Source organism: Abramis brama (assembly GCF_963993115.1).
Source record: "Abramis brama genome assembly, chromosome: 20".
NCBI lineage: Eukaryota > Metazoa > Chordata > Actinopteri > Cypriniformes > Leuciscidae > Abramis > Abramis brama.
Window position 1 is genome coordinate 19,953,129 of NC_139982.1, and position 22,437 is coordinate 19,975,565.

Genomic DNA, 22,437 nt, shown 5'->3' on the forward strand with positions numbered 1-22,437 from the left:
AGCTGTTCCACGATTGGCCGAATTTACCGCATGACACCAATAACGTTTCATGTTCTCACACCTTCATCACAAATCTGTTTTTTATGACAGTAAAAGTTCTTTTCTTGTAGTTGTTGCGATGTTATATTGTGTCATGTTTTTTTAAAATAAAATTGATAGAAAAAACGTAGACCCCACTTAATTGATAGGCTTATGTTGAACTTTATTATTGTACAAACAGACGCTGTATTAAGCAGTACAACACACCTATTAGCCTAGTTTTGTCCGACTTAAAGTGGCGCTGCGCAGACCAGTCGGTGTATGACATCAAAGTACTGACTACCGCGAGAGCGATATATTAGAGAGCAGACAGCAGTACTTTGATGTCATACACCAATCGATCGAACACAACTACTTTGACGGAAAAGAATCACTCGAACCGAGCTGTTCAAAAGAACCGCTCCCGGAAATTACTCGGGCAGCCGGGTTGTGTCCGAAATCGGCCCCAAACCCTTAAATAGGGCATTATTTGAGGGAACAGCCATTTGTAGAGCTGTCCGAAACCATAGCGGACATCATCTAGTGCACTTATTGAATACCACAATGCACCGCAATAACGAATGTATGATGTACGCTTAACAGCTAGAATACCCATAATGCACTGTGAGGGTCGTGCCGAATAATCTGAATAATCCATCCATTTTCCGAACCGCTGGTCCAATGTGGCTACAGCATAATATCATACAGGTATAAATCCCTTTTAATATATTATTAAATTGTTTAATTAAGGTTTATACATGCTAATTTCCATGACAGAATTCAAGATAAATCTTTGAATTAATAGGCCTACTTCTGGAGCTGGCAGTTTGCTAACTATAAAATGATTATTAAACGGCAAGCATGAACTAAGTGTCCGAATTCACTCACTCGTTTTCATTCACTCCTTCAAGTGGCCGAAATTAGTGGAGTAATGTAGGGAATAGTGAATTTTGAACGATTTTGAACACAGCCAACTATGACGGACAAAAATTACTCGAACCGAGCTGTTCAAAAGAACCGATTCCGGAAATTACTCGGGCAGCCGGGCTGTGTCTGAAATTGCCCCCATAAGAACCGCTCAAAAGAACCGATTCCAGAAATGACTCGGACTCACTACAGCACACTTGTTGCATGTGTGAAACAGTTACAGAAAACTCCTCCCATGGACCGCCCACGAGCGGCGCTTCACAGCGGAGCATCTTTCATTCTTGACTCACACGATGAATACTAAGTTGACAAACGGGCTTCTTGAGGGTTGAAGTTTTGCTTTTGTGTGTAGCCTATGGGCTTTTACAGTAGCGTTCGTTCGTGTGAGAACTGTCGCGGAATTTACAATGTGGCCAAACTAAACACTCAGTTAGGACTGAGAAGAACAAGCGGGTAAGTGCAACATTTACTCAGAGAAGATTAACAAAACGTGCAGAACTTAATGCCAGCATTTCTTACGTTGTAACTAATGGATATAATGTTAGTTAATGTCATTAATGAATGTTATTAGAAAGTGTTACAGAATAAAGCTAACTTTTTATGGGATTCTTGGGATGTAGATGATTTCTCAACATAGGTTCCTTCTTTGGCTGTGCCTCAAAACTGCGCTACAACATTTTTGGCCATTCATTTATAAGCATTTTTTTCATTTGACTTAAAATGATTGTTCACACAAAACTAATATAATTTTCTTATATTCTGTGGAACAGAAAATGTGATATTTTGAAAAATGTCTCTTTGTCCATACAGTGAAAGTCGAAGGGGTCCAATTTTGTTTTGGACCAAAAAAAACAAAAAGAATCTTCAAAATATCTTCTTTTATCTTCCACAGAAGTAAGAAAACCATACAGGTTTGGAACTTCTCAAGGGTGAGTAGCCTACATGATGACAGAATTATCATTTTTGCGTGAATTGTTCCTTTAAATGAATGAGAAAGGAAAACTTTGAAAGAATGTTTTTCATAACCCAAACAATGCTTTCATTAAAAGTTTTCGGGCTCACCAAAATTAAAACCAAACTAGTCATAGTTGTGATGTGGACTTGCTGCTTTCATAGAATTAGAATGATTCTTTAAACATTATAGTTATCCTCCTCAGTGTAAATGGGCCTTCAAAAAGTTGAGGCTGACTTTGAGAGTCCGCTTAATGTACTTAAGCCGGGTCAGCAGTTGGACGCGGATGATAAATGAGGCTGTTTACTCTCTTCTGGTCATGCTTTGAGATGCTGCAGCCTTAATTGCATTACCTAACTGCCCTGAGTACTTGCTCATGTCTGTTATTACAAGTTCACCAGTCAACCATCAAACCAGACAATCCAAGCCCTAATTCACCAAAGCACTTGGTGAATGAATTAATAAACCAGAGCTAAAAGAATTAGATTATTCTTAAGGAGCGTGATGTCTTGGTTAGTGTGATTTATGACCAGATGCGCTCCATAAGCTCAATTCATGCAAATTATGTATGCGAGTGCAGAGAATGAATCAACGGCAGTGGGAGTCTGCAGCATGGCTTGCTTTTGGCCTCATAATTAGCAGATGGGGAGTATGGATGCATAAAATTTTCATTCATAATGTTAGACTGTGAATGAGCTCACTTTCTTGCAGCAAGCGGCAGGATAGAACAGATTCGGTGTGCCATCTGATATGACATCATTGCCATCTTGCTGGGTGGATAAAGTACCAATTTAACCCATCATAGGCTTTACAAAGACAGCCTATAATTGGAGCCATTGTTTGCCTTCTCATGGTACCAGAGTTGCCATTGCTGCTCTGATTTTGTCAGTGTGGGAACAGACCGAACCTATTATTAGGCAGTTGGGATAAATATGTAAGTTTACGGTTGCTATCTGGTATCAGATGTGTGTGGGTTCGAGTTGTGATGCCGTTAAGGGTGAGTCTGTGAGCAAAGACAGCTTTAGTCACAATTCTGGGAAGCATGCATGCATAGGAAACCAAGAGGAGAGGTGTTTGAACGTGTCAGCATCTGATACAGGCATCTGGTTAACTGCATCCTTACAGAATTTTTTTTATTTTTTTGCGATTATCAGATACCTCTGCAGCCATAAGTTCACCAGGAAGTCTCATGTCAGGCTTCTCATCAAAGGAAGCGTGCTTGTTTGTATGGTAGACGTTCTGTGTGGCTTTCACTATGACACAGGCATCGATATAAATGAGTCACCGCAGATGAACCGTGTAAACAACTGCACTGTGCGGTGGTTTTGTGTGTGTGTGGTTCTTTTTTTGCGTCATGCTTTTGGTGTACCTTGTGGGAGGTTTTGCCTCTAACGTGACTTTCTGTATCTCACATTTGTTCTAGCACGTGCCTGTCCTCATCACACCTGAAGCATGGGGTCATACCGGAAGCCCAGACCCCGTTTCATGAGCTCGCCTGTGCTGTCAGACCTTGCCCGCTTTCATGCCAGCTCGCCAGCATTGCAGCTGTCCAACGCTAGTGTTTGGAACAGGTGGGTGGTTCTCTTTCCGAAGGACGAAAAAGAGAAAAGGCATTGTTTCATCAATTGCCATGAGATTTGAGGATATTTTTATTGCGTTTTAATAGACACAACAGAGATTTTTTACAAAGTAATTTTGGGGAGTCACACCAGTGACACCACATGACCTTTTATAACCTGAACTAAAATGTCTTATCATAAACACACATGGCAAAAAATGTACTCTTTGTTTTTATATTGGTTACATATGTTTTGAAAAACTTTTATACCATTTTCAAGAAAAGTTTATATCTAATGACTCTAAAAATGTCATGTATTGTAACCGTCAAGTAAAAACTAATGACATATTTTCCTTACGCCTTGAATACATGTGAATGTACGCATCTTAATTATTATTTTCCAAAAGGTTTTTAAATATAATATGTATAATAAGTTAAAAAGGTTTCTTTTTACTATTTCAAGATATTATTTAGTTTTTAGGGAGTGGCACCACATGACATTTTGCAACCGGAACTAACCTTATTTTTTATAAAACATGGCAAGTTCTTAGAAATGTATTGTTTTTTATTTTGGTTTCATATGGGTTTGAAAAACTTTTACACCATTTTCAAGAAAAGTCCTCTCAATGACATCATGTCCTGTATTTATTTGTAGTTTTACCACGTGCCTTTGGATTTGGCAGACAAAAGTCTTTAGAATATTTATAAAGTTGTACCAATTTTGTTAAAATATTTTTTTCTAAGAAATAATAATAAAAGATTATGCTTTTCTTTCCAATTTTATTATTTTAATGGGAAAGGATTTTTTCTCTTTTCTCTTATCATTATAATATCAGGACCGGGAAATAAAACATCCTCATATATAGAAGTCACTGTAGAAGTCATTGTAGAAATGCATGAATACTTTTTTCTTTTTTTTTAATCACTGACCCAAATAATGACAGAATTTTCATTTTTGGATAAACTATCCCTTTAAATTGATAATTGATTACATTTAAATTGATAAAAAAAGTCTTTAGCTTTAAAATTAGTTTTCAGGAAGCCACACACTTTGCATTAAAAGGGGCGATGTTTACAGTACTGCTGACTCAAAACTGGAACCTTGCTTTGTGACTTATGACTTTCACACTTAGCTTGCCATATTTAGTCTTTGGGAAAAACCCTTTAGAGACAGTATTTAAGTTTTTAAGGCATTGGAGAAGGAAGCAGACAGCAGCCTTTGCCTTTACTTCCTAATGGAAACGAGACCCCGGCTGCCCCTCTCTCAGGAAGTGTAGAGCAGGATGTTAGTCAAATGTGGTCGGTTGGCAGTGAAAGTTTGCTGGCAAGCAGACAAAAAATGCTGACCATAGATATGAACAACAGAGACAATTTCCCTGACACAGATGACATTGCTTGATTCTGACATCTTTTTAAGGCATGTTTTGCATGGAATTTGCTTAGCTTGCAAATCAGAGGTTAGGCCTCTTTGAATGATTTTCTAAGTCGTTTCTGTTTTGCAGTGTTCAAACGGCTGTAATTAAAGTCTTCCAGGGAGGGGGGCTGCAGACCAATGAGCTTTACACCCTGAATGAAAGCATACGGTAAGACATCAATAGAGAAAACCAGCCATGAACTCAATTCACTTTCAGGGCTGACAACTTTTGAGGTCAGGGCGGAGGGGGTGTTTTCTTTTTTGTTTTTTTGCAAGAAGTATTGTGATTGTCAAAACATTTGATAACTGAACAGAATTTAAGTAGGCTTACTGACAACACGTTACAGTGTTTACATGGTACAATGACTAGTACTGTGTTTTTATTAGGGCTGGGTTTTCAAATTTAATGATTCGATTCGGTTTTGATTCATAAGCTTGCAGTTTGATTCCAATCTCGATTCAATTCGATTCTTTTGAATGTGGTAAAGTACATATTAATGTTTCTCTCTCAGCTGCTGTAAACTAACACGTAACCCTGTCAGTTGGTAGGCTACATGATTATTAAAGGTAAAATGAATATACAATCATTAATTGAATTAATTGAATAAGGCACTTTTTATAATAATAACTTTTTAATGTTATGAGGGTAAAAGTATAATGAATGTGTAATATAGTGCCTAGAGTTAATTTTTCTGAGGTAAATGTAACGTTACAAGTTGTTTTATTGGCTTCTCTCCGCGGTTGGAACACTGAACGATTACATTAGTCATGATACGTTTCTGTAAGTTGTACTGTATTTTACAACACCATCAGATGTTCATTCATGTTTATTTTATGCTGTAACTAGTAGTAAAGCGGAAGATTGATCGGTTCACGTGCCGCCTCTATCGGTATACATTGTTTGAATTTAGTTATAAAAAGCTGAGACTTAGTTTCATATCATATTCATACATTCGTTGTCTATTCTTTGAAACGCAATGTAAAGGTGTGGCTTGAAAGTGTGAGAATGGTGTCAATTTGTGAGTCTTACACTGAATGTGTGAGAGTTGGCAGCCCTGTTTCTGATCTCTAATCAAGTCACGATCTGACTTTATTGAATTGAGTAAGTAGGCAATGACCCAGAACAAGCTAGAAACCACGTAGAAACCGCTCAACATTTAGCAACCACCCACAACACCCTAGCTTTGTGCTGGTGATATTTGTACAAGGTAGCATCTCTCACATTTTCTTCAGAAAATGTAAAAATGTACTTTATAAGGGCTTGTCTCAGCTATTAAACTTTTTTAATAGGTGGCTTTTGAGGACCGAGTTGGGATCATTCATCGCAGAGTACTTTCAGGTAAAATGTAATTCAGTCTTAAAGACATTATGAAGTGAATTTCAAAAGTTACTGTAAAAATTGTTACAATTTAAGTTGTAACAAAAAAGTTATGGTGAGGCACTTACAATGAAAGTGAGCGGGCCAATTTTTGTAGCATTTTAAAGCATAGATATGTGTGTGTGAATATATTTTGTACAGCATTTATTAACTATTCTTAATATTAATTAATAAAATTGTTCATCCAAGTTCACAGTGCATTACCTAATTTTAACAGAGGGGCAATTCCGCGCAAAACTGTCACATCCATAACGCCAACTAAATACAATGGCATTGTGTTGGCGTTATGGATGTGACAGTTTTGCGTGGAATTGCCCAGAGACAACTTATATTATTAAACATATTATTAAATGTTGAAATAAACATTAACTACGAATAATAAATGCTGTAGAAGTATTGTTCATTGGTCATAGTCCTGTTAATTAATGTAGTTTACTAATGTTGACAAATAAAACTTTTTTGTAAAGTGTTATCCACCATTTTTACAGTTGTTTTAGGGTTTACGGCAATTTTTTTAGACTAAAATCGTGTTAAATTGTTTATTTCTTATGGCTATCCTATTGATATGAGTATTCTAATGCTTACAAATTGTTCACTTCCTTTCTAAGTGCCTCACTATAAGAAAAATATATTTTTTGTGCTAATCAACATTATACCACAAATGCTGCCTATTGAGCTTAACTCACAATCAATCCAGAATGTTGCTTTAAAGTACTTGCATCAATCACATTATCCAGGATCAACTCTTGAACAAGGGTCTGACGGATATTTTGGAGAAGATTCAGCTTCATAATGGTGAGTGCCGAACCAGAATTTCTTACTCATTTCATGGCCAGCGTGCGCGTTAATAAGGTTTTAGACAGATGTGTGTAATTCAATCACTCCCTGCATTCTTCTCTCCTTTCTCATGGCCAGATGAAAATCGGCTCCAAGCGCTGTCTGAGATGTGGGTGAGGTTTTTCACAGAGATCCTGCCAACTCTTCAAGCTATTTTCTACCCCGTGCAGGTATTAAAATGATCTCACCTACCATTGGAAGTAGTAGGTCAGTGTCAAGTTACCGACTCTATGGTGACTGGTGTTTTTTGGCTGTGTGCATGTAGGGTCAGGAGTTGACTGTGAGGCAAATGGCTCTGCTAGGCTTCAGGAACATGGTTCTGCTGAAGCTTCCTCTGGAGAACATGTTTCAGGGCTCCTCGTACCCTCCTCCAATCACACAGATGCTGCTGATCCTGCAGGTGAGGTCTCACTATCGCTTATTTCATTTGTACACTTAAAGGAGCATTTCACCGCTGGCAAAATGGGCTTTCAATTAAATTTGTCTGGCGAGATTCATTTTGAAATGGGTGCTAAATGACCAGAGAAAAAAGACTGTTGTCTTCCCTTTTGTCTAATGGGTAGGAAAACTTCAACACCCATAATGCACTGGGAACATTGCCGTCCAATGATACTCCCAGCAGACTGCTATAGATACTCTTACCAGATTCAAATGCTTTAGTAGGAAATGCTTCTTGGCTAACTTTTAGTTAAAATGGTGTCGACGTGTATTGTTCCCAGGTGTAAGAATTCAAAGAGTAAACGTTTAGCAGGAGTGAGTTACGTTCGGTTTCCAGAGAAGGATCCAAGGCTGCTAAAGAGTTGTACGGAGAGAACACTACAATGGAAAAACTGATAATCCTCTGTGTTTGTAGTCAACATTTGCTAACTGGATGACCACGAACACAGTGTTTTATGCCAAACAGATGGGAAAAACTGAAAGAAGCTGCCGTTTTCATGAAAGTCCTTAAGCTGTTAAAACTTGTGTTGCACGGACAACAAGTTAAACATTGTTCATTTACGTATATTACTGATATTACAATGCAAAGCGGGTTGAAAATCGGCGAAGTTACTCTTTAATAATGTCCAAGTTTTTTGAAGCATCATGAACATTTCCACCACATCTAAAATTTTGTGATGGAAATTACATTTTGAACATTTTTAAGTAGACTTTTCTTTTTCTGGGACACTTTGGGGTTTTTTCATGCATCATTCCTCTCATATATCATCTTATGCTCTTTACTGACACTGTTGTACAGTAACATTTGGAGAAAAATATATATTTGTCGGAAAAAAGTTGTTGAGATGAAGCCACAAGTGAGAGACAGTTATAATTTGTGTAAAAAGTAGATATAAATAATGTTCACACAGTAAATATTGACATTGTTTATGTTTATTATACTCTGTTTAGATCATCATCATTCTAAAAAAAATATTATATTTTTATGATTATTTTCATATTTTTAGATTTACAGGCACGGTAATTTATATATAACAAAAGTAGCAAAAGTAATGATGAAGGCATCTGATGTGACCTTTATATCAGGATTGTTATTAGGTAAAAGTATTATAAATAATTTTTGAAATAAAGCTGAAATAAATTTCAATATAAATATGAAAACTATAACTGAAATGTTGCCGTGGCAAACTAATTGATATCAAATAATCGTTATAATAATTATAAATAGTTCCAGTTGAAGTACTAAACTTACTAAAACCGAATTAAAAAGTAAATTAAAGCTAAATAGAAATATTTAAAATAAAATAAAAAACATAAAAAATGTCTAAAACTTCAACTACAACTGGAAATATAAAAATAATATAGTAGATTATTTACTCTCCCCTCATTTCACACTGCTATTTATTTAATTATTTTTTTGCATAGAAAAAAAGAAGAATATTTTAAAGAATTTTCACACAGTTCTATTCCAAACAACAGTTTATAGTGACCTCTAAATGGGTAATATTTAATTAAAAAATATATAATATTCAACTAAAAAAGTTATATTAAAGTCATACAATTATATAAAATATGTATTAAATTATATACTATTTAAATAAATATAAATAATACTGCAATAACACTGCTTTATATGACAAATAGAAAAGTTGAAATCCATTTTAATAAAAATCAACCACTGTTTATGTCCATAAACGTTATGCAAACATTTGTTAACACGCAGGTGAGAATAAGAAGCAGAGATATGATGATGAATACTGAACATTGTGAGAATATTCCCTGAGTGACCGTGTGGGAACATATTCATATCTGCTTTGTGCAGGTGTAATCTCAAACCAGATACCAAGCACTTTGACCCAGCATTCATTTTTAAAATCAGGCTCCTCTATACAAAAGAAATTTGTCAGCTTTGTTCCTGATCAATGCCGAGTACCACAGGGATACAGTGTCAGGCTTAAGGGTATAATGGTGATGCATCCTCTGTTCCTGAATTACTCCCACTCGTCAGCTGTCATGGGATTGAACCCAGATATTTAACTATTCATCTACCAGCAGTCTTTATGTTGGATTCATATTTTCATTATGTTCAGGGCATTCACGAGCCTAACGGACCTACACAAGAGTATTTCCGACTGGAGAGACTGGTGGACATGGTTGTATCTCCTTACCTGAGTAACTACCTCTACACGAGCCCTAGCGATTCCTCTTCAGGTGATCATTCATTTTATGCTTTATCTTCTTTTGCATTGTGGGTCAATGACATGATGCACTTTTTTTTGTCTGAATCTAATGCAATAAAAATGCAATTAATATATACAATGAACTGAATACACACTATTGCTATGATGAGCACGTTTTTTTCATTTTTAATGTAGTTTTTGAAGAAACACTTAATAAGGTCTTATTTGTTAACATTAGTTAATGCATTAACTTACAGAACTAACAATGAGCAATATATTGTTACAGCATTTATTAACTATCAGCATTTATTAACTATTGTTTAATGTTAACAGATACAACATTTGATCTTAAAAATGTGTTAGTTAATGCTGAAACTAACATTAACTAAGATTAATAATTGCTGTAGAAGTTAGTTCATGTTAACTAATGTAGTTAACTAATCTTAAACAAATTAAACTGGAATTAAAATTCATTTTTTTAGGGAAAATATGTCAAGGTGGTTTAACTGTCCTTATATAATAATGAAGGAAAAAGCCAGTATTGTTGCTTAGAGGAAAATATTTTAACAAAACTGCTTTACTATTTATTAATATTATAATAATTTTAAAAAGTTTGCCCAGAAGAATAAAGTCATATGGTGTAACCAGCAGAAAAAAAGTATTAAGAGTGTTAAGATCAAGAAGTCTCAACAATGTAAGATAATTTGACCTTTTTATGACAAAGCATGTCATAACAAATGTCACATGGTGAAACTACCCAAAAAAGTAGCCTAATGATATTTATGAACTAATAATTCATGTTATTTGAGTAAATGTCTTTAAAATTATATCTAAAAACTTAAAAAATAAAATGATTAAGATGTCTACTTTCACATGTAATCAATGTGTAAGGAATTTATTTTATTTTATTGATAATGGTAGTGTATATTATTCAGGAGAGTACAACACAAGTCATCTTTAATCCAAAAACTCACAGGATAGGCAGGACAAACTCAGGAAACAGACTAAACATCCACTAAAGTCAAGGAGGCAGGACAAGGAATGGAGGAAACACAAAGCTTATAAACACAGAGCAAACAAAAGAGCTAATGAGATCATTAAATAGGCAACAGGTGAACAGGATCATTCATCAAACACACTGGGGAAGCTAGGTCAAACTTAGGAACAAACACTGAACAGAGCATAATCCTGACATGACGACACCGCATGACATGTGTATCATCAAATATAAAACGAAACTTTTTTTAAACCCATATAAACACCAAAAAAAAAAGCAGAAAGTACATTAGCAAAACTAGATTTATTTTTTACGTCATTGACCCTAGTTTAATTTCTGCATGTTGAATCTAACCACTGTCATCACGGTTTCCCCCGCAGAGGATCGCCTGGAAGGCTTGGTTAACACCCCACACCTCGCTCAACCCGAGATTATGGTGACACACTTTGCCCACGAGTCTTTCCTGGCACCTCTAATCGAACACGAAGGCGAAGCCTATTTGGAAAGGACCTGCGGCGTCCGACGCCACACCGTCGCCAATGTGCATTCGGACATCCAGCTCCTGTCCATGAAAAACAGGATGTGTTCAGAAAAAGTCAAGGTCAGGACGACAAAGAGCAAAAAGACACCTAAGAGTTTCTACAGCGAACCGGCCTTTTTTGACTCCCGGCCAGGTGGCGTGGAAATCCTTCAAGGGCAAAGCACTGCAGAGATGAAGTGTGGCTTAACTAGTTAGAAAGCTCTCTCTGTCTCTCACACAAAACGCCCACTGCAATCTTCTAAAGTTATGATAACTGAGACAAGTTAGAACCTGTTCGTTTAAGACAATTTGAAGTCTACCGCTGTGGAAATATGCAGTGGTTTGTGTGCTAAATACTGTTTGGCCTGTCAGTTGGTTGATTGAAGAAGTCAACGGTTTTGCCCTTTCTTGTAAAGCGCACCGAGAGTCACACTTTTTTTTTCTTGCCGTGGAGGTGGTAAAGACGTGTGAAAAGATGCCCTGGTGAGCTCATGGAAACCAGACATGCTGATATGAAGAAAAACTGGCATTTCAGTCTTTTTATGGATATTTTTTGTTATAGTTCTAGTTTTATGGAATTTTAATATTATGGTAATTTAAAAACAAATGCATTCGAGTGTGGATGTAAAATAATGCTGTATATATTTTGTAGTAATAAATGTGATGAAGAAAGTGATTTTGAACTCATTTTGCCGTTTGTTTGTTCAGTGAACGTTTCTTTGCGGCTTCAGAGTTCCTTTAGCAGATTAGCTGTTAAGGAGCTTTAGGTGCTGTTTTCAAACGTTGTTAGCCTCAGAAAGCCTTTGTGTTTCAGCACGTGAGCCCTGCCAAAGAGCTTTTTGGATCAAGAACATTTGACCTTGGGGAAGGTAAGAGCGGTTGGTATGTTTTTGTTGTGGATTTATATACAGTAATTTAGACAGAAGTATTGCGGATTTGTCAGATTTGTGAGAAGGTGCCAGATTCACTGAGGAAGTTCCTCTTGTGACTGTGTTCAGTGTAATCTTATTTGAGGTGATTAGTTCAGTCTGGTTTTCCTATTAAGAAGATATGATCATTGAGCTGCCAAAGGGCATGATTTTACTGGATGTAAGAATAAAAAAGAGAAACATTTACTGATCTTTGATGCCATCTTCTGGCAATTGTACTGGATTGCAACTCACAGTCAATATAAATTAGTTTCTGTTTTTTACTTTTTTTTATGGGTAACAGTTGTATGTATGTATATGTGTGTGTGTGTGTGTGTGTGTGTGTGTGTGCTGTCAATCAATTTAAAAAAATAACTAGATCAATCTCATTTTTTTTTCTGTGATCAATCGCAATTACAAACACTTAAGTTTTTAAACATTTTAGATTAGATTAGATTAATAAATCATCATATTAGAAAGATTTTTGAAGGATTATGTTATTTACTCATTCCATGAATTCTTTAAAAAAAATCAGATTTCTTGAAAATCACTTTCTAAGATGAGAAAAAAAAAGAATGCATAAAGAGTGTCAAATTGATCTGTATTTATTTCCTATGAAATTTTGACTCAACACATTATTTTTGGATACTTTTTTGTCAATAATAATATTTATTTTCTTCAAACTTTATGGATTACTTTTTTTTTTTTTTTAAAGTGACTTTTTTTGTTGTTGCTTTGAGCCAAGAATTTGCCTCAGACACCCACCCCGTGTCTGAATACACAGATCTGTACTGTAAAGTAAAGCGTAACCCACTTTACTATCCCATAGACAATGGGAAAGGAGAGAAATGACAACTCACACTATAGCCTAGCTCACATGACAATACTAACATGATCAAATTTAGCTCTATTTTTTTTCACATAGAGAATGACTACAATGGGGCTAGACAATAGTATGAATGTTAAAGGGATAGTTCACCCAAAAATGAAAATTCCGTGACCATTTACTCACACTCAAGTTGTTCCAAACCTGTATGAATTTCTTTATTCTGCTGAATACAAAAGAAGATATTTTGAAGAACATGGGTAACCAAACAGTTGATGTTCCCCATTGACATTGACATGACTTCTATAGTATGGAGGGGGGAAAACACCATGGATGTGCGCGCCATCAAACACCCAATCCAGCAGATGGCGCTCACGTCCCAAAAGCGCGGAAGTGACGTTCATCCCGCCGCCGCACGCACAGAGCAACAAACCCAAGCTGGCGAACTGCACGCTACAGCAACGTTTACTGTGAAAAAAACAGCACACCCACGGCCTACATCACATCTGTGCTTTCATAGCGTGACGCGTTTGAGCACATCTCGAGCGGATACAGCGATAATATCACAGAAGGAGCAGCAGAACTGCCGAAATTCATTGAAACCCCCGCGGTGAAGTCGGACACGCTGATGGCGGCGACAGTGGAGGATCTCTACCGCAACTACGGCATCCTCGCCGACGCAAAAGAGGATCTCAGCACGGTAAACAAAGCCTCGTATATCTGTGCTGTCGCTCAATAGCAACAATACTCTTTATATGTTCTTTTTGGGTGGGAATTATGTGAAAAATATTAAAGACTGGTGTGTCTGCGAGGCCTCCTCGGACCACTGGCTCATTAGCCCTAATAATAGCTTGCGTTAGTTGTTCTACATGCTAACATGGCCATATACGTGCATTTAGGGAAGCTGTGCATCCTCGAAGTTTTTATTCTGTATGCAACTGATGAAATACTTTGGTTTCTTTGAGGTTTGTTAAGAGAAAGCCATCGCGTTTAAGGAAGGCTATCGCTACGCTGTTAGCGTAGCGTGTTTGTGAATTCAGGTTCGCGCTGTTCTGCGCACTGTAATAATGATGAATAATTAACAGTCTTTCAAGAGGAAGGATGAGGGAATTTACATTATGCAAATCTTATTTTGCTATAAAACCATAGTTAATTTTTGTAAGGAATGCATGTTATGTATTTATATATTCTACAAGAAAAAAAAATTTGATCCTTGCTCACCTAGGCTGCATTTATTTGATTGATATTACAGTAAAAAACTATAATATTGTGAAATGTTATTACAAATTAAAATAACAATTTTCTATTTTAATTTATTCATAAGATGGCAAAGCTGAATCGATTATAATTGGTGCTCAGTTAATAATAATTGTTCATCACAGCAATATAGTGCATTTCAAAATAATTTCTAATAAAACAAATATTTTAAATCGACTCGATTTAAAATATATCATTATAAGAAAGACTTTTCTCAAAAAGTAAACATTAAAAACGTAATTATTGATCAGTTGTGTATTATTAATCATACCGTAACTCAATGCTTTATGTATTAAAATATGTAGGCCTATTAAACTTAATGCATTTAAAAAAAAACATTGCTTGTAATTATCATGGTAATTCTTTACAATAACATTTGATTTGTTAACATTAGTTAACTACATTAGTCAACATCAACTAACAATGTACAGAACTTCTGCATTTATTAATCTTAGTTAATGTTAATCTAAACATTTACAATCACAATTTTAGGATCCTTTAATAAAAGAGGTCAAAATATATTGCTCGTTGTTAATTTATGCATTAATGTTAACACCTTATTGTTAAGTGTTACCGATATTATTAAATGTCACTTATTTTTATGTATTGTTTTTCAGCACAAAGATGCTTATCAGGTCATTCTGGACGGCGTGAAAGGAGGCGCAAAGGAGAAGCGACTGGCCGCACAGTTCATTCCTAAATTTTTCAGCAGTTTTCCAGAGCTGGCCGACGCAGCCATCAACGCACAGCTCGATCTGTGTGAGGACGAGGATGTATCCGTGAGTGCATCACGTCAGGGATGTGCATGTTGTGGGTGGTGGTGATATCGGAAAACGCATCTCTACATTGTTGGTGGTTCTTTTCTGATTACAGATCCGAAGGCAGGCTATCAAAGAGCTCCCCCGTTTCGCATCAGGAGAGAATTTACCCAGAGTCGCAGACATCCTCACACAGCTGTTGCAGACAGGTAGCCTACAGAGATCTCACGTTTCGATAAAGTGCTATCATTCCTGCATAAACTATTGCATCTGAATGACATGCTGTTTGATCCTAGACATTTCTTGTCATCTCTTCTAGATGATTCTGCTGAATTCAATCAGGTTAACACAGCTTTGATCTCCATATTCAAAATTGACGCAAAAGGTATCCATTTCCGTAATGCTGTCAGTGCTTTGTGTAGAATGTGGTTTCATGTTAATTCTACATATAAAATAGTGTTTATTTTTGTATTGTCAGTCATGAAGTCAGAAGGTGAAGTTGTCCTCTTTTACCCTGGTGTCTTTCTTTAAAGGAACTCTGGGAGGCTTGTTCAGTCAGATCCTGCAGGGAGAAGATATTGTTCGAGAGAGAGCGATTAAGTTTCTCTCTACTAAATTGAAAATGATGCCAGATGACACGATGACAAAGGAGGTTGAGGATTACATCTTCATAGAGACAAAAAAGGTACCTGCACTCAATTCATATTTTTATTTCCCACATTACTCAAAAGTTTAGGGTCTGTAAGATTTTTAACTTTTTAAAAAGAAGTCTCTTCTGCTGTCCAAAGCTGCATTTATTTGATAAAAAATACAGTAATTGTGAAATATGTCAAAATTGCTTTTCTATTTGGATATATTGTAAAATGTAATTTATTCCTGTGATGCAAAGCTGAATTTTCAGCATAATAACTCCAGTATTCATTGTCACATGATCCTTCAGAAATCACATCAATACAATGATTTGGTGCTCAATAAACATTTTTTATTATCTATTTATTTGAAATAGATAATAGTGTATGTTTCAAGTTATTTTTAAACAAATATCATGAATTATAAATGCAGAAAAATTACGTTTTTGGAGAGTCACGCCACATGACATTTTACAACCTGAGCTAACCTTGCCTTGTCATAGAAAGGTCAAATTGGTTGCACCAGGTGAGTTTTGATGTGATGAATAAAGTTTACCTTTGTAACCTTTGGATCGTCCTCACATTTGACCCGTCTCTCTCTCACTGTTAGGTGCTAGAGGACGTGACGGGGGAGGAGTTTGTGCTTCTGATGCGTATCCTGTCCGGGCTGAAGAGCATGCAGACCGTGAGCGGGCGGCAGCAGCTGGTGGAGCTGGTGGTGGAGCAGGCCTTCCTGGAGCAGGCGCTTAACCCCGCAGATGCTGACAGCGTCGACCGGCTCTTACAGTGCACGCGCCAGGCCTTGCCACTCTTTTCTGTGAGTGAAACCACAGCAACGGTCAGCACTTCAAATATCTCATGCATCACACCGTGGTGGATGTGATCAATCAATATAGTTTTGTTTTTCCAATAATCAGCCATTGAATTTTGGTCAGTTTCTGGCAAAAGCTCAGAAGCCTGAATGCATTGTTCAGCATCTGAAACTAATGAGGGGCATTTTCTGTTAAAAATGCAAAACTTGAATTGGTGTAGCCTCAATTTTATTTATATAAACAATTTCACACAACTATTTTTTTTGTATTAATGTTTTTGTCTTATAGTTTAATGTTTTCCATTCTTTCCAATTTTTTTTATTTTTTGTGTGTTATTTTTGGTCATGTCTTCCACAAATATATTTTACTAATAATGGTGCAAATCACAATTATTGATTTTTTTTTTTTTTTTTTTTTGTCCTTGTCTCCTGCAGAAAAATGTGCATTCTACTCGCTTTGTGACATACTTCTGTGAATTTGTTCTGCCCAACCTCAGTCTGCTCACCAGCCCTGTAGCCGAACTGGACATCCAGCTTGAGGTGTGTATCACATGATGGAAATCACAGAAGGATCATTGATCAAAAATTGTCTGAACCCTACATATAATCTCTGTATATTAAGCTTGGATATGAAAGCGATTTTACATGGGGGGGGAAATTACATGCTTTTTATAAATGTCCAAATATTCATAGAATGCTAGAAAAGAAAATATTTTTGCTTTGCAGGTACTAAAGTTGTTAGCAGAGATGAGTCCGTATTGTGGGGACATGGACAAACTGGAGGTCAACCTCAATATGCTTTTTGAGAAGCTCCTGGTAAAGGCATACATTAAACTCCTGAACTCACACAGGAATTTTGAAAGTTTTCCACTTCAACTTCTTTGTCATCAAACATCCTCTTATTCTGTGTTTTTGTTCCCTTTCTCTGTCCCCTGATGCCTTCAGGAGTTCATGCCCCTGCCACCAGAGGAGGAGAATGGAGAGAACGCTGCGAATGAAGAGCCAAAACTACAATTCAGCTACGTGGAGTGTCTGCTCTTTAGCTTCCACCAACTGGGCAAAAAGCTACCTGACTTCCTCATCGACAAAATCAGTGCAGAGAAGCTGAAGGACTTCAAGATCAGGTCAGATCTCACATTATTCAGCAGAAAGACAACGGATGTGTTGCTACTGAAAACATCTAAAATCTCGAAACATTTGCATCATTACTAGAATTGTTACAATATGAAGAAATCATTAGTACCAATACTAAGTTTCATGATTCTCAAAACCAATTTCGATGCCACAGCAAAGACAAGGCTTTTTTTTATATGTACACAATACCACACAAAGAAATGAATACTTCTGTTCACCGAGGACATTGATCAAAATTGACAGTAAAAACATTTCTATTTAAAATAAATGCTGTTCTTTTGAACTTTCCTGTCATTTTGAATGATTTCTGAGAAAAAATGATCACAGTTTCAACAAACATATTAATCAGCACTACTGTTTTCAATAATAATAAATGTTTCTTGAGCAGCAAATAAGCATTTTAGAATGATTTCTGAAGGATCGTGACACTGAAGACTGGACTAATGATGTTTCCATCACAGGAATAAATTACATTTTAAAATGTATTCAAATAGAAAATCGTTGTTTTAAATTGTAACATTTCACAGTATTACTGTTTTTTTTTTTTTTTTTTTTTTTTAAATAACTTCAGCCTTGCTGAGCAGACGGGACTCATTTCAAAAATATATTTTTAAAAAATTACTGACCCCAAACTTTTACATTATTTGGCTATTATTTTTTATTAAACAACTAAATTATATACAGGGGTGCACATAACCTTTTTGGTCTGGTTCTCAAGGGAGCACCTGGAGACGCTGCTTGATACTCACACTTTACACGGCACACTTATCCTGCAAGCTTTCCTCCTGACTGCTCTCCTCACTATCTTCTTTTCTCTCCGACATGGTAGATCATGTTATTATTTTATTTTATTAACATTAATGGCACAGACAACAGCAGAAATATTAGGCCGCTGTCACTTTAAGAACTGTATGCAAGGACCGAATATACCGACACACATCCAGTTTCTTTCTCAACTGTTAATTTATGACATTACCGAGAGAATACTTGCCGAGATGGGAATTTTGACATAATTTTGTGTCCGTTCAAGCTCAAGTAAAGACGAATCAATTCGGTGTTCAAGCGCTGTCTGTTTCGCACCTCTCTCTCTCTGCGTGCGCAAGTCCTGATTTTCCCCTCCTCCGCATTTAAAATCATTTGAATGTGTAAATTGGCAAGACAAAATACGTCAAAATTATAAACTTTCACTCTATGTTGGTTAAGCTGAGCAGTTAATCCGCGAATCACATGCATGCCGAACCATGTAACCATGGCACCCCTAGTAATTAATGTTGTCTTACCAGAGATGGATAAAAATCCTACTCCAGTAAGTAAACGTGTCCCTGTCCCCAAAAATGTTGGTACTCAAAAGGGCTTCCCTCCACGTTTTCTTGTACGCGTTGTTTATTTTGCACCCCTGATTATATACACGCTTTGTGAAGAGCAGGTCAACAGTGCATTAAATTATTTATTATTATTTCACAGGTTACAGTACTTTGCACGGGGACTGCAAGTATATATTCGACAACTGCGTGTTGCTTTGCAAGGCAAGACTGGAGATGCACTGAAGACAGAGGAGGTATGTCATCACACTTTTTGCTGTGATATTTGGTCTGTAAAAGTAATAGAAATAATTTAAAGCTTCATAGGATTTCTAAAACCACTGCAGAAATTAAATTCTACTTGGCAAATCTAAGTTGTTAAAAAAAAAAAAACCTGGGAAAATATAGTGAAAGAAGTCACATGACAATAGAGCTGCACGATTAACCGTTTAAAAGCAGCGATCTCATTCCTAAAGGATCATTCGCCTGTGTCTATTAAACCTTTGACAAAACCACACCTGAACATTCAAATCTGTATTCACACTGCCGCTGACCAGAGAGAGCAGTTGTCATGTATAGGTTTTCAAACACAGTTTCATTATTTTTGTTACAAATATTCATATCACAGAAATACTGGAATAAAATTTTATAGTTTAACACTGATGTCTACAGTAGCGATCAAAATAGAGCAATTTTTTTTTACTTTTGAAAGTAACAAGGCGAATAGACCTTCAAATAGACCTTTATCACACTTCCTATTTCCCGTAAACGAAGCAGTGTATCGCTTCTTCCGGTACTATCACAACACAATCACAACTAATGCCTGAATCCTCTTGTTAGTGTTACTGTAGCCATCCAGCTGCTCTAATTCTAAACAAAGACACCCTTACATCAGTTTTCATGATTTCCCCACACAAAAAGAATTGAGGAAAGCATGGGTGGGATAAAGGCTCTTCGCTCTTAGGAGTATGTTCGTGCGTAGTAGAATTAAGCATTTCGAAACTAAGGATGTTTACGTTAAATCTTCAACCGGCTGAAATGTTCCTCCTATAAATATATTTCCCTTTTAAATGTGCATTCTGAATAATAAATACATTTATTTCCAAACTAACCTGGCGCAGTCCAGTGCTCGTCTTCTCATAAGTGTTTTTCTCTTAATGATCATATTTCATACCTGTTGAATTTATATTTTTAACTGAATTTGACTGATAAACACCCATACGAAAATTAATCAATGGTTTTATAGAAAAATGTAGTAACCATGTGTTTGTTTTTTTTATGTTCAGTTTTACTACAAATGCCATGGTTAAACTATGATTAGCAAAACCATGGTTGATTTGTGGTTACCATCGTTGAACTATAACCAGGTTTTATTTGTAGTAAAGAGTTGAGTTTGAGTTTGGAAAATCCTGTACACAGTAATCATCAGAATATCTCTTCTCCTGACTCTGAAAATGTCCGGATTTTGAAATCATCCTGCGGATGCTCATTTTAAGAGGCGTTTATTCAACTAGGTCAACTAGGAAAATATACATAACCGGAAGAATTGATACACTGCTTCGACAAGCACTTCCAGTAATCAATTCCGCTGTGATAAAGGTCTATAACAATTTGAGCAATTACATTGTTACACCACCAGGTGGCCACAATTGACTGTTCTGTGTTTGTCATTGAATCATTCAGATTAATTAAATATTTGAAATAGACTGCAGCAATTAACATTTAGTCAGAATCTCCAGTAAATTACATGTTTTGTTTGGTTGTCTGTTTAGAATCGTGGGAGAATTGGTATCTCTGTTTGAAAAAAAGAAAAGAAAAAAATCATGAGTCTCAATTTATCCAGAATCGTGCAGCTCTAAATGATAACTTTCAATCGCTGCTTTTTTTTTCCCTTCACAGAATAAAATCAAAGTTGTGGCTTTGAAGATCACCAACAACATAAATGTTTTAATCAAGGTAACACTGAATTATTCTTATAGAGTTTCTATGCAGTTTTTATATAGAATTTTGAACATAAGATCTTATTTGTTTTCTCTTATCTTCACTAGGATCTGTTTCATAACCCTCCATCCTATAAAAGCACAGTCACTCTGTCCTGGAAACCGGTGCAGAAGACCGAGGGGGCGGCAGCGGTAATTGGGTACGTCCACGGATCAACTTTGGCATCCAGACATCGCCATGTTAATCTGCTTATTAAAGTTTTTGCCATGATCTCTGTATATCCTACAGCCAGAAGAGGCACTCTGGAGAAGACATGGGGACAACAGCGACAACAAAGAAGCTTCCCACAACTTTGCCCAGGAGGGACGCCCGGCAAATATACAATCCGCCCAGCGGGAAATACAGTGCCAGCATTGGGAACTTCACATATGGTGAGTGTCTAATCAAATCCTATGCAGTAGTACTGTGTGTGTGTGTGTGTGTGTATATAACTGATCTCTCATGTCATCTGTGCCCTCAGAACAACGAGGAGGCTTCAGAGGCGGCAGAGGCCGGGGCTTCGGAGGAAGAGGGAACAGAAGCCGAGGCCGGATTTATTAAGAGGACTGCATATGTTTCTATACCCATGCAACTGCATTACCACAACACAACAATATCTCTGCTGTGTTGACACTGTTTCTCCCCGCTCGTCCTTCCTGCGTCTCACAGACCTCCATCCATTCTGTTCCTCTCCACATTGTTTTTTTTTTTTTTGTATTCTTGGGTGTGTTTTTGAAAATCCTTACACAGCCTCTTTTCAGTGGTTATCCCTTTGGTTACAAATGTGTGGATTGTTTTTCTTTCTGGATCATCTTTGTGGAGCAAAAGACTGCCAAGGTGTATTTGATTTTTAAGTGTTTTTGTATGGTGACATGCATCCTTTATATCTTTTTTTAACTTTTTAATTTTTCCGAGCTTTTGTTGGTTCAAAAATCACAAATTTGTAAGACGTAAAAAAATAATATCCTTCTGAATTTTATCAAACTTGTGTGGGTCAAATCTTATGCTATTTTTCTTTTTTTCAGGACATAAATATTTAAGTTTGTATGACGCCTCATGTGACCAGATGTTTGTTTGTTAACTTAATTATATTGAGTTAAAATATAGATATCCATCCCCCCTCCCCAAGAGAGAAGTAAAATATTTTGTGGAACTTGTCCTTTTAGAGTAGGAATGCCTTGTCTTTTCAATTTATTACAAAAATAATTGAAGCAACCAAACGTTTTCAAATATTGCTTGCGTAGATTTGAGTTCACTTTCAATTTCAAAAATTTGTGCATGCTTAGATTGTAGAAGATATTTAAATGTTTTTGATTTAAGCAGATTAGACAATTATGTATTGCAGCTGTTTGTTTTCATTTCAAACAAGTTTGTTCACCCACATTAAAAATCTTTTTGCATTTTTCAGCAGATTCTCGTAGGTTCATTTGTGAATATTGGGGGAAATATTTCATCCGAATGTGCCAATATTCTTGCATTCACATATTCTCTACCAACTTTCATGTGCTTGAGATAAACTGCTCCCAAATGCCTTACTTACAATTATGCATTTGGCAGATCAGTCTAAAGGGACTTGGATTACATGCAAGGTGCATTTTCTCAATTCTTGCTTTC

At 36.4% G+C, this 22,437-nt stretch overlaps 2 protein-coding genes across 5 annotated transcripts; both read left to right on the forward strand.

The window, feature by feature from the left end:
* Positions 1-1,164: 1,164 nt before the first annotated feature.
* prr5l (proline rich 5 like) lies at positions 1,165-11,895 on the forward strand. 3 transcript variants are annotated; one of them, XM_084094354.1, is made up of 10 exons: positions 1,165-1,398; positions 1,838-1,874; positions 3,321-3,468; positions 4,958-5,038; positions 6,160-6,208; positions 6,985-7,042; positions 7,163-7,254; positions 7,350-7,484; positions 9,613-9,733; positions 11,080-11,895. In XM_084094354.1, the coding sequence occupies exons 3-10, from the start codon at positions 3,350-3,352 to the stop codon at positions 11,433-11,435; spliced, it is 1,011 nt and encodes a 336-aa protein (XP_083950480.1). In that variant the 5' UTR covers positions 1,165-1,398; positions 1,838-1,874; positions 3,321-3,349; the 3' UTR covers positions 11,436-11,895. The 3 variants fall into 3 exon arrangements, with proteins under 3 accessions (XP_083950480.1, XP_083950482.1, XP_083950481.1); XM_084094355.1 differs by having other exon boundaries at positions 1,220-1,398; positions 1,756-1,874; XM_084094356.1 differs by lacking the exon at positions 1,838-1,874 and having other exon boundaries at positions 1,184-1,398.
* A 118-nt stretch (positions 11,896-12,013) lies between these two features.
* On the forward strand, positions 12,014-22,233 carry api5 (apoptosis inhibitor 5). Of its 2 annotated transcripts, none has more exons than XM_084094352.1 (15): positions 12,014-12,088; positions 13,263-13,653; positions 14,828-14,989; positions 15,084-15,177; positions 15,288-15,353; positions 15,502-15,653; positions 16,208-16,435; positions 16,844-16,948; positions 17,135-17,224; positions 17,354-17,532; positions 19,007-19,100; positions 20,743-20,799; positions 20,892-20,983; positions 21,073-21,215; positions 21,305-22,233. In XM_084094352.1, the coding sequence occupies exons 2-15, from the start codon at positions 13,582-13,584 to the stop codon at positions 21,382-21,384; spliced, it is 1,614 nt and encodes a 537-aa protein (XP_083950478.1). In that variant the 5' UTR covers positions 12,014-12,088; positions 13,263-13,581; the 3' UTR covers positions 21,385-22,233. The 2 variants fall into 2 exon arrangements, with proteins under 2 accessions (XP_083950478.1, XP_083950479.1); XM_084094353.1 differs by having other exon boundaries at positions 12,030-12,088; positions 16,208-16,414.
* The last annotated feature ends 204 nt before the right edge of the window (positions 22,234-22,437 follow it).

Coding starts and splice junctions, on each gene's coding strand:
- prr5l (XM_084094354.1), top strand. CDS start 3,350: ATGGGGTCATACCGGAAGCCCAGACCCCGTTTCATGAGCTCGCCTGTG. Junction 7,255..7,349: donor CTATTTTCTACCCCGTGCAG/GTATTAAAATGA, acceptor GTGTGCATGTAG/GGTCAGGAGTTGACTGTGAG. Junction 7,485..9,612: donor AGATGCTGCTGATCCTGCAG/GTGAGGTCTCAC, acceptor CATTATGTTCAG/GGCATTCACGAGCCTAACGG.
- api5 (XM_084094352.1), top strand. CDS start 13,582: ATGGCGGCGACAGTGGAGGATCTCTACCGCAACTACGGCATCCTCGCC. Junction 13,654..14,827: donor CAAAAGAGGATCTCAGCACG/GTAAACAAAGCC, acceptor ATTGTTTTTCAG/CACAAAGATGCTTATCAGGT. Junction 19,101..20,742: donor ATGCACTGAAGACAGAGGAG/GTATGTCATCAC, acceptor TTCCCTTCACAG/AATAAAATCAAAGTTGTGGC.